This window comes from Musca domestica, unplaced genomic scaffold, assembly GCF_030504385.1.
Source record: "Musca domestica strain aabys unplaced genomic scaffold, Musca_domestica.polishedcontigs.V.1.1 7, whole genome shotgun sequence".
Classification (NCBI taxonomy): Eukaryota; Metazoa; Arthropoda; class Insecta; order Diptera; family Muscidae; genus Musca; species Musca domestica.
Window position 1 is genome coordinate 25,225,585 of NW_026712383.1, and position 21,346 is coordinate 25,246,930.

The following is a 21,346-nucleotide window of genomic DNA, read 5'->3' on the forward strand; positions in this document are numbered from 1 at the left end:
ATTCCATCAGGGACCTCCCCCACAAAGGGTCAAAATTTTGGATAATTAAAAGTCTTATAAAATGTGATGTGAGAGTCCGATAGTCTTCAAATTTCACACATCCCAATAATTTTATTAGTCCAAGGTCTGGTGCGAAAATGGAATGTATCGGCCCACTCCTTCTGGTACCTCCCACACAAAATGTCAAAATTTTCAAAGAAAATAATGTATTGCACAGAAAGAGAAAGGATAATCCGATTTTGCTGGAACTTTGCGAATCCTAATATTTTCATCAGTGCTAGGTCATGTGCGAAAATGGACAATATCGGTCCACTTCATCAGGGACCTCTCCCACAAAGGGTCAAAATTTTGGATAATTAAAACTCTTATAAAATGTGATGTGAGAGTTCGATAGTCTTCAAATTTCACACATCCCAATAATTTTATTAGTCCAAGGTCTGGTGCGAAAATGGAATATATCGGCACACTCCTTCTGGTACCTCCCCCACAAAGTGTCGAAATTTTGAATACCCATGAAGCTAATAAAACGCCAAATTAACATCCGATTCCATTTAGACTTGGCACATCTCAACATTTCTATCAACACAAGATCTGTTATAAAGGTGGTATAGATCGAACCATTTCTTCTCCCCCATAGGGTTCAAGATTTTGAAAAACGAACGCCCAAATAAAGCGAAATAAACATGCAACTCTCCTCAAATTTCACACATGCAAATATTTTTGCTAACACAAGATCGGTTGTGAAGTTGATATATATCTGCCAACCCCTTCTGGGGTCACAATTTTCAATTATTTTATCTGTCATATCTTTCGAACAATTTATCAATTCTTTTCTACTTGCTATGCTCAAATATTTCTCTAACTAAGAAACCTGATATGAATATGAAATTTATCGGAATTTATGATTTCGCATAAAATTGGACATAAATATCCTTTCTTTTATTGTTGCCAACTATTTCGCTCAATATTTTTTATTTGTATCAGATGAAGAATAAAAGTGAAATATTTCGGTAGACTCTATCTCGTACATCACGCACATTTTAACATTTTCTAAAAAATATGACAGATCTCATATAAAGTGAAGGAGTTAGTCGATATAATCCATACCAGGAACGTCGAAATATTTATATCATATTTTGGGGTCCGATACGAAATAGACAATACTGGCCCATTCCTTCGGAACCTGCTCCATAGAGGGTAAAACGTTTGAATAATTGTAACGTAAGTCAAATTATATTTAAATAATCGAACACAGGCTGAGGGTATATATCTGTCGGCAATACCGACCGATACTTTTTAACTTGTTTTAATGAAATTTTGAGGGTTTCCCAAGGCAAAAAAATCTTTGATAAAAAATTATGATGAAGATTTTTCTAAGAAATTTGGAAAACCTGTTTTTTTTTTTAAATATTGAAGGCTTCCATAGCTGAAAGAATATCGGACGGGGAAGAAATTGGGAAAAAGATTCAGATTTTTTAAGGACGAGTTGAAGCCTACCTTGGAACGAAAATATTAAGTGTTTTTCTGAAAGGCAACTATAGGTCAAAATTGGAGATTTTTTTAAAGAAATGTTAAGAGTTTCCAAACATTTTTTATAGTTTTTTTTTTTTTGTGAAAAATTCAGGACTTTGTTGAAGCCTACCTCGGGACGCAAATATTAGGTTTTTTTTTGAAGAATTCTTGAAGTCAAATATAGCTCAAACTTCCAAATCTTTTAAAAAGAAGAAGAAATTGGGAAAAATTCAGATTTTTTAAGAACGAGTTGAAGCCTACCTTGGAACGAAAATAATTCAAAATTCGAGATTTTTCAAAGAAATGTTAATAGTTTCCAAACGTTTTTTATAATTTTTTTTTGTGGAAAAATTTTGTTTTGTGAAACTTTCAGGACATTGTTGAAGCCTACCTCGGGACGCAAATATTAGGTTTTTTTTTGAAGAATTCTTGAAGTCAACCATAGGTTAAAATTCCAGATTTTTTAAAGAAATTTTAAGGGTTCCCAAAAGTTTTTACCCTTTGTTTTAAAAAACATTGAGAATTTCTAATTAAAAAAGGGTTTCAATTACACCCTACATAGTGGCCGGAGTATTATGTCTTTGTGTGTTTGTTTATAATATGGAGAAGGAAGCGAGACAGACCCATAGTTACTAGATCCATAATATATGCATGACAGTCCGTCTGTCCATGTATTTTTATGAAAAAAAAAAAAAACAATGCAGAACGCATTTATTATCCGATTGAGATGAAATTTTCTCAACAATATTTGTTTGGTCCAAGGACGAACCCTCTTAATATTGGTGAGAATCGCTTCAAATTTAGATATAGCACCCATATTCACACATTTTTAACTGACCTCTTTGGTAAGTAAACACGATTATTTTGTTTGTTTAAAAACTGCTGGACAACGAATGTTTTCTCATCGGAGAAAACCAAATTCGGCGGTTCGCCACTTTAGCTCTTTTGAGACTATTTTCTTCCTGTTGCGGTGTAAGTTCTTGCACTTTTTGGAACTTCAATGGCTTAACTCCGAGCTCATTTTTCAATATTTGCTGAATGGATTATTGTGATATGTTCAGCTCACGAGCCAAATATAAAGAAATCACACTATCACGCTTGAATTCCATCAGGAATAACTTTTTTTCTGGAAAATTCTCAGCAAAATGCTTTTGCACACTTGTAAACATTATAATGAGCTGTCACTGGAATAATTTTAACAGCTGTCGGACGAGTGGCTTAGAAAAGACAGCAGTCTGAAGTAGGTTGCATTTTTTTCATCTCACCCTGTAAAGTGACGTGTGTAATTTGAAGAGACCCGGATGCTTATTTCGGATTTTATTACCATTTTGGTTATTCAAAACTTTGACACTTTGAGGGGAAGGTACCAGAAGGAATGGTCCGACCTCTACCATCTTTATAACATCTTTGTGTTGATGGAAATAATGAGATGTGCTAAGTTTGAATGGAATCGGATGTTAATTTCGTGTTTTTTGAGCTTCATGAATAGTCAACATTTTGACCCTTTGTGGAGGAGGTACTTGATGGAGTGGACCGATATTGTCCATTTTCGCACCTGATGCAAATATTGGAATCTGCAAAGTTGGTGCAAAAATCGTATTTTTTCTCTTCCTGAGCAAAAAATATATATTTTTTTGAAAATTTCGGTCTTTTTGTGGGAACTTACCACAAGGATCCATGCCCAATTTCGAACACGATCTAAGTTTGGCGATGTACCAACTTTGGATCGGATACTCCCTTCGAGAGTTATCATGCGCACCAGTCAGCCAGCCAGACTGACGCACGGTCATCGCTAGATCGACTCCATTATCCTGAAACGGATTTGGCCCAAAGAGGCCTACCGTCTAAAACCGTTATTTTGATGAGGCTCTTTTTGGCCGTATCAAATGATATATACCCTCTCTAGCTGAGGATATAAAATGATTTTTAAAAATCCATCATCACGCCATTTATGACCCTTAAAAATTCCTAAAATTCCAGAAAAAGGATTCTTTAAAAATTCACCATGACGGCCTTTTATGACCCCCTATTTCTTAATTCTTAAAATTTCTGAAAATGTGTTCCTTAAAAATTCCCAATTTTTGCCTTGTATGATCATCAAAAATATTTTTAAAAATTCTTAAAATACCAACAAAATATACCTTAAAAATCCACGATTATGGCAATTCATGAAACTCAAAAATATTCTTTAAAAATTCTCAAAATTTCTAAAAAAAAGTATTATTTAAAAATCAGCGATTATTGCCTTTCATGACCCTTAAAAATTTTTTTTTTATAAATTCTTAAAAAGTTTTCTTCAAAGATTCTCAAAATTCCTAAAAGAAAGAATTATTTAAAAATTCACATTCAAGGCCTTGTGTGAAAGTCAAAAATATTTTTTAAAAATTCTTCAAATTCCTAAAATCCACGATTATGGCCTCTCATTACAAAAATATTTTTTAAAAAATTATTATTATTCGTAAAAAAGTGTTCCTTTAAAATCCACGACACTCAAAAATATTTTTTAAAAATTCTTAACATTTTTACAAAAGTGTTCATTAAAATTCCACGATTGTGACTTTTCAGGACCCTCAATTTTTTGTTAAAAATTCCTAAATTTCCTAAAAAAGTTTTCTTTAACAGTCCAAGATTATGGCCTGTCATGACCCTCAAAAATATTTTTTAAAAAATCTTTAAAATTCCAAAAATAAAGAAAAAAATATTCATTAAAAATTCACGATTATGACGTTTTATTTCTTAAAATTCCACGATTATGGCATTTCATGGTCCTCTAAAGCATTTGTTAAAAAATCATACGAAAGTATTCATTAAAAAATTACTTAAACTTATTTTTATTCAAAAATCCTAAAATAGTAGGATCAAAACCTTTTATGATCCTCAAAAAGGTTGTAAAATTCTCAAAAGTCCTTATTATTATGTAAGAACAAAGATATAAAGTCATTCCGAAAATATTCATGGAAAATTCATAATTACGGCTTTTATAATTCTCAGAATATATATATATATATAAAAATCTGCAAAAAAAAACTTTCAAAATAATTATTTAAAAATCTGCTATAAGAGCCTTATTTCGATTATGACACATATAATCCTCAAAAAATATTGCTCCGAAATTCACTAGTCATTCTAAACATTGATAATTTTTGTATTCAATTTCAACTTAAATTTCCTAAACTCTCAAAACTATTTAAAAAATCCGCGATTAAAGCTGTGTTAGTCCTTTAAAAAATATTTTTTTAAAATCCACCATGAAATAAATTGAAAAATAAACCTCCTCCCTTCCAAAAACCCCTAATGCAATGTAAACAAACAATAAACAACAAGTTTTGCCAGACATTAATTAATCAAAAAATGCAAATTCATTGACTGACTGGCGGGAGAACTGAGAACTCAGAATTTTGATAAGCCAATTTCATAAAGCATCACAAAAAAAAAACAAATAAACAAAACACAACAAATATTAAAAATGAAAAACAAAAAAATTAATAAAAATATGAAAATATGTTCTGTTTCCAATGCAGGTAAATCAAAACGCTGACGCCAACCAGCCAACCGAGCCCTTGGGATAGGAAATCAACAAGGTGTTGTGAAGGTTTTTAAATTGGCTGTGGGGCAAGTCCCCCCAAATGTCTATTCAATGAGCTATGGAACACATGGACAAAGTCTACGCTGTGCCATAACGTAGCAAAACGAAATACAATTTATACCCACATCCGGAATTTTTAAGTGGAATTCAATTCCCCGCTCTCTCGCTGTGTAAAATCTCATATCCCAATGATAGGTGGAATATTTATTCTAATGAAATTTTTATTTTATTCTATGATGAATTTTATTCAGGGTTGTGGATTATAGAAATCTATGAAAATAAATGGTAATAAAAAACGAGGGTTGAATGTCAATCAGGGGGTGAAATATTCTCAATTGATATATATGACCAGGTAGACGTATAAGTGTTGTCAACACTCATACGCTGCATGGTAGCTATTAACAAAAATATAAACAAAATTCTATGGGGAACCGAATGGACATTTAAGGACTATCTGTTGAGGAAACTTGGATTTTTTAAAGAATATTTTTTCAACGACCATCAGTTGAAGAAACGTGGATTTTTTAAAGAATATTTTTTTAAGGACCATCAGTTGAAGAAACGTGGATTTTCTAAAGAATATTTGTTCAAGGACCAACAGAAACGTGGATTTTTTAAAGAATATTTTTTCAAGGACCATCACTTGAAGATACCGAGAAACATGTATTTTTTAAAGAATATTTTTTCAAGGACCAACATTTTTTCAAGGATATTTTTTTAAGGACCAAAAGACCAAGAAACGTGGATATTTTAAAGAATATTTTTTCAAGGACCAAAATACCGAGAAACGTGTATTTTTTAAAGAATATTTTTTCAAGGACCAAAAGACCAGGAAACGAGGATTTTTTGAAGAATATTTTTTCAAGGACCATCTGACCAAGAAACGTGTTTTTTTTAAAAGAATATTTTTTCAAGGACCAAAGGACCAAGAAACGTGGGTTTTTTAAAGAATATTTTTTCAAGGACCATTATTTAATGAAACGTGGATTTTTTAAAGAAAAATTTTTCAAGGACTCTTAGGTCAAGATTTTTTTTAATGAATATTTTTTCAAGGACTCTTAGGTCAAGATTTTTTTAATGAATATTTTTTCAAGGAACATCAACTGATGAAACGTGGATTTTTTAAAGAATATTTTTTCAAGGACCATCAGTTGATGAAACGTGGATTTTTTAAAGAATATTTTTTCAAGGATAATCAGTTGATCAAACGTGGATTTTTTAAAGAGCATTTTTTCAGGACCATCAGTTGAACAAACGTGGATTTTTTAAAGAATATTTTTTCAACGACCATCAGTTGAACAAACGTGGATTTTTTAAAGAATATTTTTTCAACGACCATCAGTTGAAGAAACGTGGAATTTTTAAAAGAATATTTTTTCAACGACCATCAGTTGAACAAACGTGGATTTTTTAAAGAATATTTTTTCAACGACCATCAGTTGAACAAACGTGGATTTTTTAAAGAATATTTTTTCAACGACCATCAGTTGAACAAACGTGGATTTTTTAAAGAATATTTTTTCAACGACCATCAGTTGAACAAACGTGGATTTTTTAAAGAATATTTTTTCAACGACCATCAGTTGAACAAACGTGGATTTTTTAAAGAATATTTTTTCAACGACCATCAGTTGAAGAAACGTGGATTTTTTAAAGAATATTTTTTCAACGACCATCAGTTGAACAAACGTGGATTTTTTAAAGAATATTTTTTCAAGGACCATCAGTTGAAGAAACGTGGATTTTTTAAAGAATATTTTTTCAACGACCATCAGTTGAAGAAACGTGAATTTTTTAAAGAATATTTCTTCAACGACCATCAGTTGAAGAAACGTGGATTTTTTAAAGAATATTTTTTCAAGGACCATCAGTTGAAGAAACGTGGATTTTTTAAAGAATATTTTTTTCAACGACCATCAGTTGAAGAAACGTGGATTTTTTAAAGAATATTTTTTCAAGGACCATCAGTTGAAGAAATGTGGATTTTTTAAAGAATATTTTTTCAACGACCATCAGTTGAAGAAACGTGAATTTTTTAAAGAATATTTTTTCAACGACCATCAGTTGAAGAAACGTGGATTTTTTAAAGAATATATTTTCAACGACCATCAGTTGAAGAAACGTGGATTTTTTAAAGAATATTTTTTCAACGACCATCAGTTGAAGAAACGTGGATTTTTTAAAGAATATTTTTTCAACGACCATCAGTTGAACAAACGTAGGTTTTTTAAAGAATATTTTTTCAACGACCATCAGTTGAAGAAACGTGGATTTTTTAAAGAATATTTTTTCAACGACCATCAGTTGAAGAAACGTGGATTTTTTAAAGAATATTTTTTCAAGGACCATCAGTTGAAGAAACGTGGATTTTTTAAAGAATATTTTTTCAAGGACCATCAGTTGAAGAAACGTGGATTTTTTAAAGAATATTTTTTCAAGGAAGAAAGTTGAAGAAACGTGGATTTTTTAAAGAATATTTTTTCAACGACCATCAGTTGAAGAAACGTGAATTTTTTAAAGAATATTTTTTCAACGACCATCAGTTGAAGAAACGTCGATTTTTTAAAGAATATTTTTTCAACGACCATCAGTTGAAGAAACGTGGATTTTTTAAAGAATATTTTTTCAACGACCATCAGTTGAACAAACGTGGATTTTTTAAAGAATATTTTTTCAACGACCATCAGTTGAAGAAACGTGGATTTTTTAAAGAATATTTTTTCAACGACCATCAGTTGAAGAAACGTGGATTTTTTAAAGAATATTTTTTCAACGACCATCAGTTGAAGAAACGTGGATTTTTTAAAGAATATTTTTTCAACGACCATCAGTTGAAGAAACGTGGATTTTTTAAAGAATATTTTTTCAACGACCATCAGTTGAAGAAACGTGGATTTTTTAAAGAATATTTTTTCAACGACCATCAGTTGAAGAAACGTGGATTTTTTAAAGAATATTTTTTCAACGACCATCAGTTGAAGAAACGTGGATTTTTTAAAGAATATTTTTTCAACGACCATCAGTTGAAGAAACGTGGATTTTTTAAAGAATATTTTTTCAACGACCATCAGTTGAAGAAACGTGGATTTTTTAAAGAATATTTTTTCAACGACCATCAGTTGAAGAAACGTGGATTTTTTAAAGAATATTTTTTCAACGACCATCAGTTGAAGAAACGTGGATTTTTTAAAGAATATTTTTTCAACGACCATCAGTTGAAGAAACGTGGATTTTTTAAAGAATATTTTTTCAACGACCATCAGTTGAAGAAACGTGGATTTTTTAAAGAATATTTTTTCAACGACCATCAGTTGAAGAAACGTGGATTTTTTAAAGAATATTTTGAATTTTATTCAGGGTTGTGGATTATAGAAATCTATGAAAATAAATGGTAATAAAAAACGAGGGTTGAATGTCAATCAAGGGGTGAAATATTTCTCAATTGAAATATATGACTACGTAGACGTATAAGTGCTGTCAACACTCATACGCTGCACAGTACCTTTTAAAAAATTATAAACAAAATTCTATGGGGAACCGAATGGACATTTAAGGACTATCTGTTGAGGAAACATGGATTTTTTAAAGAATATTTTTTCAAGGACCACCAGACAAAGAAAGGTGGATTTTTTAAAAAAATACTTTTTCAAGGACCATTAGATCAAGAAACCTGAATATTCGTTCAAGGACCAAAAGACCAAGAAACGTGGATTTTTTAAAAAATATTTTTTTCAAGGACCAAAAGACCAAGAAACGTGGATTTTTTAAAAAATATTTTTTTCAAGGACCAAAAGACCAAGAAACGTGGCTTTTTTATAGAATATTTTTTCAAGGACCAAAAGACCAAGAAACGTGGATTTTTTAAAGAATATTTTTTCAAGAACCAAAAGACCAAGAAACATGGATTTTTTAAAGAATATTTTTTCAAGGACCAAAAGACCAAGAAACATGGATTTTTTAAAGAATATTTTTTCAAGGACCAAAAGACCAAGAAACGTGGATTTTTTAACGAAAATTTTTTTTCAAGGACCATCAGTTGAAGAAACATGGATTTTTTAAAGAAAATTTTTTTCAAGGACCATCAGTTGAAGAAACGTGGATTTTTTAAAGAATTTTTTTTTCAAGGACCATCAGTTGAAGAAACGTGGATTTTTTAAAGAAATTTTTTTCAAGGACCATCAGTTGAAGAAACGTGGATTTTTTAAAGAATTTTTTTTTAGGACCATCAGTTGAAGAAACGTGGATTTTTTAAAGAATTTTTTTTCAAGGACCATCAGTTGAAGAAACGTGGATTTTTTAACGAAAAATTTTTTTCAAGGACCATCAGTTGAAGAAACCTGGATTTGTTAAAGAAAATTTTTTTCAAGGACCATCAGTTAAAGATTGGTCCTATATTTTTTTTTTCAAAAATTGTTTTCAATCGAGAATCAATTTTGCATATTGGGTCTTCTTGAAAATAGTTTTAACAAATTTTAAAGGTTTTTAGATTTAAAAAAAAAAAAAAAATATGGAAAAAATCTAATTTTTTTTTGAACAACTTACATCAGCGATTCCATCGCGTATGTGTCGCCAAATCAGCGGATCCGTTTGTATGTACAGCGAACAGGTATTCTTGTTATCCTCACGACGGGCCGAGGAGCCCGACGAACGGCGCATGCGTTCGTGGACCCGTTCATGCCAATCACTGTCGGTGGGTTGATAGCGACGTCCCGTCTCTGGATCGTAAAAATAGCCGCTAGCACCAGCCGTATCGGCATCGACGATTTCATCCTCATAACGGACATTTGCTTCTTTGGTGTATTTCACATAAGGATAGTTGAAATCATCTGTGGCACCATTTTTATTGTTGTTGCTGTTGATGTTGCCACGGTAGTTGTTGTTGTTGGCAGCATATTTTTTCGGTGGTGGTTGTGCAGCATCAGAGGATGTGGTGTTGTTGGTTCTCTTCGAATGTTTACTGCCGCCACGACTGCCGCTTTTGCTGTGGTCTTTGGTGGAAGAGGCATTATCTTTATCGGCATCGGTGTCGTCCTCATCATCCACACTAGCACCACCATCAGCATCCTCATCATCATCATCGTTCAAAAGTATGATTTTATCTTCTTCTGCTCGTCGTGGCTGTTGCTGTTGGCTTGACGGCGTACGCTTCTTGGGCGTTTTAATATCCTTTGACATAGGTTCGGGTAATTCTTCCACAGCTGAATTTTGTATATTCTCCATCCACTGGGATACTTCATCAGTAATGCCGCAACCGGCTGCATGGCCTATAAAAATATGAAAAAGAAAAGAACAAAAGATGTGAAACAGTGAGAGAGAGACAGCGAAAAACAGAAGAAACAGTGAGTAATACATTTTTAATGAATTAAAAGAATTGACAAAAAACAACAACAATAAGTCCCCATACGGGGAATATGGAATGAGAAACAGCTAAAAATAACATTGCCAACGGAAAACCAATGTTTCCTTTCGCTGGTTTTTCCAAAATGTATGTAAGAGAAGAACAATGGGGATTTTTTAAAGGATCTTGGAAGGACTCAAATATGGGAGTATTGTGGAATGGCTCAAGCATGTGGATTTTTATAGAATCAAGGGAGGTCTCAAAGACTATACATTTTAAGAACCTTGAAAGGCCTTTCGACGTGGATTTTTAAGGAATCTTGAAAGGACTAAAAAGGAGTGGATTTTTAAAGGATTCACAAAGAATGAATTTTTCAGAACTCCAAGGGATCAAAAACATAGATTTTTTTAATAATCGTGGAAGGACTCATAGACCTGGATTTTTTAACAATCTTAGAAAGGATTTAAGGACATGGATTTAAAAAAATCTTGGTGGAACTTAAAGACGAGGATTTTTAAATAATCTCGGAAGGACTCAGGGATATGGATTTTTAACTAATCTTGGAACGACTCAAAGGCGTGGCTTTATCAAGACCCCAAGGCATCAATAAACGTCCTGCAAGGAATCATAAAAGTGTAATTTAAAAAAAAAATATTGAAAGGACTCATAGACTTAGATTAAAAAAATATATATATATATATATATATTTGCAGGACTCAATGATGTTAAGTTTGATGAATATTGAAAGAATTGAAAGACGTCGATTTGTACAAAATCTTGGAAGGAATCAAAAACCTGAATATTAAAGGAAAGCCTTAAATATGTGAACTTTTATAAAACCTTGGAAGTACTTAGAGACGGGGATTTTTAAGGAATTTAGGATGGACTGAAAGACGTGGATTTTTAAAGGATTTAGGAAGGATTCAAAGACGTGGGTTTTTAAAGGATTTAGGAAGGATTCATAGACGTGGATTTTTAATGGATTTAGGAAGGATTCAAAAACGTTGATTTTAAATGGTTTTAGGAAGGATTCAATGACATGGATTTTTAATGGATTTAGGAAGGATTAAAAGACGTGGATTTTAAAAAAAGCTAAGAAGGATTCAAAGACGCGGATTTAAAAAAAGCTAAGAAGGATTCAAAGGCCTGGATTTTTACAGGATTTAGGAAGGATTCAAAGACGTGGATTTAAAAAAAAATCTAAGAAGGACTCAAAGACGTGGGTTTTAAAAAATCTGAGGACTCAAAGACGACGATTTTTATGTAAAATCAGAAGGACTCAAAGACGACGATTTTTATATAAACTTGGAAGGACTCCATAATAGGGATCTTGCAAAAGCTCTAGAAGACATCAATGAACATATATTTGTAAAGAATTTTAAGAGGAATCCTAGACCTTTAAAGCTTGGACTTAAACAAGCTTTGAAAAAACAAAATTCAGAATGACTTAAGGATCCACATAAAATTGGATTTGTTTAGGGGGGCGTTTTTTTTTTTTTTTTTTTTTTTTGGTTTTTAGAAGGAACCAGCAATTTTTGAATTTTTAAGAAGAAAACAGTGGTTTTTTGGGACGAATCAAAAACAAATCACAAAACTGGACTTTTTAAGGGTTTTTGGAAGGAACCAAAGACCTCAAAAATGTGGGGGTATTTAGGAATTTTTAGAACAGAAAAGTCCTGTAATATGTGGATTTTTAAGAATTTCTTGGGCGGATCCAAGACTTCAAAAACGTGAATTTTGAATAATTTTTCGAGAGAAATAAACACTTTTGGGAAATAATCTAAAACGTGAGGCTTTCTAGGAGTAATTTGAGGTCTTAAATAAAATATTGCATTTTTAATTAATTATGAGAGGAATTTGAGGCCTCAAAACATGGATTATTTATGTTTCTGTGGAAGGAATCCAATATTAAAAAAATGGATTTTGGAAATAATCCAAGTCCTTAAAAATGTTGATTTTTTAAGTACCCTTTGGTCGGACCCAAAACATAAATTTTGAAAGATCTTTGAGAAGAAGCCAAGATTACAAAATGCGGCAGATTTCAAAAAAATGAATTTTCGAGGATTTTTTTCACGAATCTAAGATTTTAAAACGTGATTTAATTCTTATAAAAATCGATTTTTAACTAGAGTTTTGGAATTATTCAACAACTTCATTAACCGTGGATTAAAAAAAAAATGACAGGATTTCAGGCCCTCAAAAAATGAACTTTTTAAAAAATTTCGGAAGACCTGAAAATAAATTATGGAGGTTTCCATGACTGCATTTAACGTTGAGTTTTTCTGGATTTTGAAAGGATTTATTAAATGTGATTTTTTTAAGGATTTTCAATGAATTCCATGAATTTATTAAACGTATACTGTTTAAGGTATTTTTTAGGAATTTTGAAAGATGTCACGGCCTTATTAAATCATAGAATGTCGGCAGGATTCCTAGCCCTCAAAAAATCTGTTTTTTTTTTTAAGGAGGATTCCACGACTTTAATAATATCTGTTTTTTTTTTGGAATTTTGAAAGTATTCCACGACTTAATTTTTTAAGAATTTTGAAAGGTTTCCATGACTTCATTAGAGCATCGAATATCGGCAGGATCCCTAACCCTCAAAAGATCTGAATTTTTTAAAGAATTTTGAAAGGTTTCTACGACTTTAATATCGGCAGGACTCCTAGCCCTCAAAAATATATGATTTTTTTTTTTTTAAATTTTTGAATGGATTGTGGATTTTTGTAAACGTGCATTTTTTTAAGGTATTTCAAAGGACTCCAAGACTTCATTAAATGTGAATTTTTTAAGGAATTTCGGAGGAACCCAGGACCTCAGAAAGAAATTAACACAGATTCCAGAACTTTATTAACAGATGATTAAAAAATCGGAGAACTCCAGGAACTTAGTGAATGTTGACTTAATTAACATATTTAGGAGGTCTACAGGACCTCAGTGACCGTAGATTTTTATAAAAGAATTTAGAGGGCTCCATGACCTCAATAAACTTGAAAGATTTATTTCTTTGGGACTAATGTGGATTTTATAAAGACATTTTGGGATGACTCCAGTACCTCAATGAAAAATTAAGGAGAACTCTTGGACCTGATCAAACGTCGAGTTTTTATAAAGGAATCTATCGGATTTTAGACCTTAATGAACTTTAATTAATTAATTTAGAAGGACACTGATAAATCCTCAGAATCTCGAAACAACCTGGACCTTTTACAGATATTTATCAGGACTTCAATAAACATTAATTTCAATAAACTTTAATTTAGGAGGACCTGAGGACATCGATGAATGTGTATTTAATAAAGAACTTAAGGAGGTCCTTAAGACCTTAAGACACGTTGATTTTATATAGAAATTTAGAATCAATCGAGGAGCTCGTTGAACGTGAATTTTATAAAGAAATGTAGGAGGGCTCAAAGAAAGGGGTTTAATAAACAAATCTAGGATTAATCCAGGACAGTACAACATGAACATGTATTATATAAAGAAATTAAGGTACAATCGAGGGCACCAGAACATGAATTTTAAAAAGAAATTAAGGAACAATCCAGGACATCCGAAGGTGAATTTTATTAAAAATATCTAAGAGGACCCAAAGACGTTCATAAATGTGAATTTTACAAAGAAATTTTGAAAGACTCTAGTTCCTCAAAGATTGTGAAATTTATCAAGAAATTTAGGAACAATCCAGGACATCCGAAGATGAATTTTAAAAAGGAATTAAATGGCCCTAAGACCTTAGTAAATGTGGATTTTGTAATGAAATGTTTAAGGACTCTGTGACCTCAATGATGATGGATTTTATAAAGAATATTTTGGAGAATTTCCACACCTCAATAGACATAAGTTTTATAAGAAATTTTAATAGGGATTTTAAATATCAATGAACGGCGATTTTTAACATAAATTAACAAGGAATTCAGGACTCAAAGAACGTGGAATTTATTCAAAAACATTTTTTTTCCAGAACTTCAGAACATGACTTTTTAATAAGAAATTTAAGGGGCCCAAAGACCTTAATGATTGTGGATTTTATAAAGAAATGGAGGACAACAGCAGGACTTCCCTGGACGTGTGTTTTATAAAAAAATTCGACAGAACTTTTGCATCTTAATAAAAGTGGGTTTTGTAGGAAATGTGGGAAGCATCCAGGACCTCAATGAAAGTGGATTTTATCAAGAAATTTATCAGGACGCGACGAACTTGTAAGGAATTTTTGGATAATCAAAATGAATCAATAAACGGCAGGTTTCCAAGCTATCATAAAACGTGGATATTCTAAGAGATTTCGCCACTATTCAAAGTCCTCAAAAAATTAAAGTTTTTTGGAATTAAAAGACCTCGATTTTTTTAAAAATGTAAAAACTCAAAAACGCTGCTTTATAAAACTTTAGATGGATTCTGTTCCCGAAAATTTTGAATTTTAAGTAGTCTTTAAAACCTAAAAAAATGAATTTTACAGGAATTTCTGCAGGATTCCGAACCCTCAAAAAGAAGTGTGTTTTAAAGGAATCGAAATGCGGCATGTGTTGGTAATGCAGTTGTTAATGGTATTGAGTAAATTTTGTTAAGCTTTGCTGTTGCCAACCACCCTGGCAGTTATGAATTATGAAACCACCAATGCTTGGTGTTGCTACAAATCCATGTCGTTGTTGTTGCAGTGGCTGTCGTTTTTTCGCATTCGTTCTACTTTCTATTTAGTTTTTCCCTTGGCAAAATTATGGAATTCTGTTGCATGTAATGTCTTGCAAAAAAAGAAACAGAAAAAAAAAACTATAGCTCTAATCCCGAAGGTGGGGAGAAGGGAAGAAAGCGAAAGGGTGGAATTGTATCCCTAGTATTGCACAAACACAAAACCATCCATGAAATCCGCAAATATATAAGTATGCAGCATAGTGCATAAAAGCAAATAGAGAAATTTAGTTAATATTCTATAAAACACGTATTTGCATTTTCACAAAAAAAGGGGGAGGGAGGTGGAGGAATAACGAGGAGGTAGGGGCATAAGGGAGCCAGATTCTGCAATATGGCGTGGGAAAAAATTAAGAAAAAACTGGGTTTCCTCTTTAAATTGTAACCGGAAGTATGAAGGCAAAATGTTTGGTCTTTAGGACAAAAAAAATATTGACAAATAATCTCGGTGGGGTTTTTGGTATTTAGGCCAGCCCAACGAACCCCTGGATGGAGGAAATTGTAAATGTGGCCATTGGAAAATTATAATACAGTAAGGCCTTGATTATATTCCTTGCTAAATAAAGGCAAATTTTGAAAATCCCCAGCCCCTGCCGTGGAAACGGACCAGGAAACGTGGATTTTTTAAAGAATATTTTTTCAAGGACCTTAAGACCAAGAAACGTGGATTTTTTAAAGAATATTTTTTTAAAGACCATCAGTTGATGAAAAGTGGATTTTTTAAAGAATATTTTTTCAAGGACCATCAGCTGATGAAACGTGGATTTTTTAAAGAATATTTTTCCAAAGGACCATCAGTTGATCAAACGTGGATTTTTTAAAGAATATTTTTCCAAAGGACCATCAGTTGATGAAACGTGGATTTTTTAAAGAATATTTTTCCAAAGGACCATCAGTTGATGAAACGTGGATTTTTTAAAGAAAATTTTTCCAAAGGACCATCAGTTGATGAAACGTGGATTTTTTAAAGAATATTTTTTCAAGGACCATCAGTTGAAGAAACCGGGATTTTTAAAGAATATTTTTTCAAGGACCATCACGCCAAGAAACTTGGATTTTTCAAAAAAAAATTATCAAGGACCAACGTGGATTTTTTAAAGAATATTTTTTGAAGGACCATCAGTTGATGAAACGTGGGTTTTTTAAAGAACATTTTTTCAAGGACCCTCAGGTGATCAAATGTGGATTTTTTAAAGAATATTTTTTCAAGGACCATCAGTTTTTTTAAGAAAAAAAAAGGAATTTTTGTATCTATAAAATCCCGTCCTCACTGTATTTGCAATTGCGCAAAATTGCATAAAATTGAAATAGGAATTATGCATTTATTTGCTTATTTTTTGTTTTTTTTTTCTCCTGTCCTAAATTAATTCAAATGAATAATTCATTTTCGAATTAAGTTCAATTATTTTAGTGGCAACGAGGTAGAAGTAGTGAAGAGAAAAAAATACAAATACGCCAAATCAATAACATTGTTGATGAAATTGCAAAATAATTCACCACCCAAAAAAATTAGAAGAGCCAAATGAAGTGGAAAATCTATTGAATTAACTAAATAAACTGGGCAAAATCGATTTGTAATCACATAAATACAGTGACAGGAGCCCTCAAAGAGTTGCATTGCGGTGTGTCTTTGTGGATTTTTCGATTGGAATTATGTCATTTCGATTAGAATATTAATTAAAATAAATGAAAATAAGGAGAGTACAATGAATTTGGTGACCATATGGCGTATTAGTACTATTGATAATGGTCTTGCATGGAGCGTATGAGCAATACGATGTGTAACAAATAATATAAATCATACACCATTTTTTACTTTTTATAGAATGGTATATTTCGTTGGCCTGAAGAACTGAGGAAAATTTAAAGAAATTTAGGAGGGCATAAGGACATTAATGAAAATGAATTTTATGAAGAAATCTAGCAGGGCTCGAGGAACTTAATGAAGGAAGATACATAAAAAAATAAGAACAATACCGGAGCTTAATGACTATGGAATATATAAAGAATTTTACGAGGACTCCAGGGCCTCAATAATAATAAACCATTTAGGGGTACTCCTTAATGACCATGGAATATATAAAGAAATTTTGGTGGACTCTTGGACCTCAATTTATAAAAAAAATAAAAAATGTGTTTTCCAGAACCTCCATGAAACTGTATAATTTTTGAGATATTTAGGAGGCCTCCAGGACCTTGCTGAATGAGTACTTGTAAGGAAATTTAAGGACAATGCAGGGCCTCAATGACCGTTTAAGACAATTTTAGGACCTCAACAGCGCCGTTTTGTGGATTCTCACTGTGGATTCACAAGGACTCCAGGGCCTCATTGGATGTGAATTCTTTGGAAATTTAGCAGCACTCCAGTACCTCAATGGACATGGAGTTTTTAAATAGGAGGACTACAGGACCTCAATTAACGTAGATTTTACAAAGAAATTTAGTACGTTTCCAGGGCAACACTGAACGTAGATTTTACAAAGAAATTAGACATGGAATTCACAAAGAAATTAAGAAGTATTTCTGGACCTGCGTTCTTAATAAATATTTAGGATGACAAGGACCTCAATGACAATTAATTTTTTTATGAATTTTAAAAGTACCCAAAGACTTCTTAAAGTAATATTTTAAAAAGCGCCTCAACGAAAGTGGATATTATTAAAATAGTTGGGAGACTCCAGGTTTTGCATATGGATTTTTTTTAAATTTCCAGGACAGTGGACGTGGATATTTTAAATAAATTGTGGAGGACTCCAGCACCTTAATGATCTTGGATTTTATAAATAAATTTGGGAAGATTCCAGGACCTCAAAGAATGTGGAATTTACAAATAAATAAGGAGGACTCCAGATCCTCATTAAGGAAAATCCAGGACTTCAATGACCGTGGTATAAAAAAAAATAGAAGCAATACAGGACCTCAAAGATCGTGGAATTTACAGAGAAAATTATGAGGATTCCAGGACCTGAATGGATCTATTTTTTAAAGAAATTTATGAGGATTTAAGGACCTCAATGATGGATTTTAAGACTATCCAAAGACTTGTATAAAAGTGGATTTTAAAAAAAGGCCATTAATGGACGTGGATTTTTAAAATAAATGTAGGAAAACTCGTGGACCTCGAGGATTTTATAAATGAATCAACCGGACTAAGGAACCTTAATGATCTTGAATTTTATAATGAAATTATGGATGACTCCAGAGCCTCAATGAATGCGGATTTTTAAAAGAAATTTAGGATAACTCGAGGGCCTCGGACTAAGGAATCTTAATGATATTAAGAGTATCCAAAGGCTTTTATATATATAAAAATTTCAAAAGAAATTTTGGAGGAATCCAGAACCTCAATGATTTTTTTTTTTGAAAATTTAGCACCACTCCAGGATCTCAATGAACATATAGGACAATTTTTTAATAAATTAAGGAGTTTAGCAAGATCTCAATGAACGTGGATTTTGCAAAGAAATTTAGGAAGTTTCAAGGGCCTCAATGAACATAGAATTTACAAAGAAATTAAAGGACAATTCAGGACCTCAGTAAAAACAGATGTTACAACAAAATGAATGAAAAATGAACCTGTGTGGTCAACAGATATTTGGGAGATTTCTGGACGACAATGGAAATGTTTTTTTTTTTATTTTTGAGTTTCAAGAGTCCCCAGGGATTTTTTTGAAACCTGTTTTTTTTTTAAGAAATTAAGGAGAACTCCAGGACCTCAACGAAGTGGACTATATAAAAGACAAATACATGGAGGCCTCCAGCAGAACTCCAGGACCTCTGTGAACCAGGATTTATAAAAAAAATTTAGGACAATTCAGAACCTCAATAACCTTAAATAGATAAATGAAGGAATAAAAAAGGACCTCAATAGACCTGTTTTTTAAAGAAATTTAGGAGGATTAAGGACTTCAATGAATATTATTTTTAAATGGATTTCAAGAGTATTCAAAGGCTTTTATAAGCGTGGATTTAATAAAGAAATTTGGTAGATTTTCAGAACATCGACGAAAATGGAGGACTCCATGTCCTCAACATACGTGGATTTTATAAAGAAATTTAGGAAGAAATTAGGACATCAACAAACTTGAATTTTTGTAAGGAATGTCAAAGGATTTCAGTACTTTAATGAACATAAATTTTTAAAAGAAACGATTTCAAGACTTTAATGAACTTGAATTTCATATAGAATTTGAGGAGAATTTCAGGACATGGAGCAATTAAGGACCTTAATGAAGGAAGATTTTTTATAATATCTGGAAGAACTCTTGAGATTCTTTTTTAAAAATATTCAGAACTTCAGGACTTCAATGAAAGGGCATTTAAGAAATTTTGAAATATTGAATTTTTAACACCATAACCTCAGCGAACATAGATTTTATAAATACATTTAAAAGGAGTCCAAGTCCTCTTCCACCTTTTTTAAGGACTAAAGGATGATTATTAATATATATATATATTTTTTTTTCAAAGACTATCAGAGCTATAAGCCTGGATTTTATAGAAATGGATTTTTAAACTAATTTTTTTCAAGGACTATCAGAGCTAGAAATTTATATTTTTAAACTAATTTCTTTAAGGACTGTCAGAGCCACAAACGTGGATTTTCAAAATATTTTTTTTTAAGGACCATCAAAGCTATAAACGTGGATTTTTTAACTAATTTTTTTCAAGGACTATCAGAGCTATAAACGTGGATTTTTTAACTAATTGTTTTCAAGGACTATCAGAGCTATAAACGTGGATTTTTAAAATAATTTCTTTGAAGGACCATCAGAGCTATAAACTTGTATTTTTAAACTAATTTTTTTCAAGGACTATCAGAGCTAGAAACTTTGATTTTTAAACTAATTTTTTTCAAGGACTATCAGAGCTATAAACGTGGGTTTTTTAACTAATTTTTTTCAAGGACTATCAGAGCTATAAACGTGGATTTTTTAACTAATTTTTTTTTCAGGGATTATCAGAGCCATAAACGTGGATTTTTCAACAAATTTTTTGAATGACTATCAAAGCTATAAACATGGATTTTTAAACTAATTTTTTCAAGGACTATCAGAGCTATAAAAGTGGATTTTTAAACTAATTTTTTTCAAGGACTGTCAGAGCTATAAACATGGATTTTTAAACTATTTTTTTTTTCAAGGACTATCAGAGCTATTAACATGGATTTTTAACTATTTTTTTTTTCAAGGACTATCAGAGCTATTAACATGGATTTTTAAACTAATTTTTGTCAAGGACTGGATTTCAAACTATTTTTGGATTTTCAAACTATTTTTTTCAATGATTATAAGAGCCATACACTTTTATTTTTTAATTTTTTCATGGACTATCCGTGGATTTTTAAAATATGTTTTTAAGGACTATGAGTTAAGCGTAGATTTTTAAATTACATTTTACCCTTTCAACCACTAAAATTGAATTTTTTTTTAATAATTTTTCTCAGGGACTATAACTCAACCTTTCGAGCACTAAACATGGATTCTTTGGCATTTTTTTCTCAGGGACTGTTACCAAACCTTTTAAGTACTAAACGTGGATTTTTTCAAAGACTAAAAGTTGATTTTTTAGCATTTTTTTCACAGGGACTATCACTAACCCTTTCAATGACTAAACATGTTTTTTCACATTTTTTCTCAGGGACTATCACTAACCCTTTCAATGACTACATTTTTTCATTACATTACATTTTTTTTACATTTTTTCTCAAGGATTATCACTAACCCTTAAAGACTAAACGTGGATTTTTTAACGTTTTTCTCAGGGATTATCACTAACCCTTTCAAGCACTAAAATTAGATATTTTCTCAGGGATTATCAGTAATAGTTTCAAGGACTAAACGTGTTTATTTTTTCTTAGGGACTGTCTCTAAACCTTTTAAGGACTAAACGTGGATTTTATTTTTTCAATGACCGTTTCTTTACACCTTGAAAAAGTAATTAAAAATTAAAATCTGATTTGTATAGCCTTTTCAAGTGTTAGGGTCGGAATTATAAAAATATTTTCATCAGTTTTTCTATTACTCCTGCAAAGGTGGAGTTTATAATATTTGTCTCATAGTTGCATAATTTTTAGAATATTTTTTGTTGTAATTTTTTATACTAAATGTTTTCAATAACATTTAAAACTATAAACTTGGACCGTTTAATTTTTTTAAGGACTGTCAGAATTGTCTTTAAGCAACTTTTTTTAGAAGATGACTTATATATTCCTTGTCCTA

General features: G+C 31.5%; 1 protein-coding gene across 3 annotated transcripts in view; it reads right to left on the reverse strand.

Annotated features, from left to right (window-relative positions):
- The window catches only part of LOC101888784 (disintegrin and metalloproteinase domain-containing protein 10), a 315,601-nt gene that overhangs the window by 13,924 nt on the left and 280,331 nt on the right, over nt 1-21,346 (reverse strand). For all 3 annotated transcript variants that reach the window (XM_059130065.1, XM_059130064.1, XM_059130063.1), the window contains exon 6: nt 9,641-10,362. In XM_059130065.1, coding sequence (XP_058986048.1) covers nt 9,641-10,362 — 722 coding nt within the window. The remainder of the gene's footprint in view (nt 1-9,640; nt 10,363-21,346) is intronic.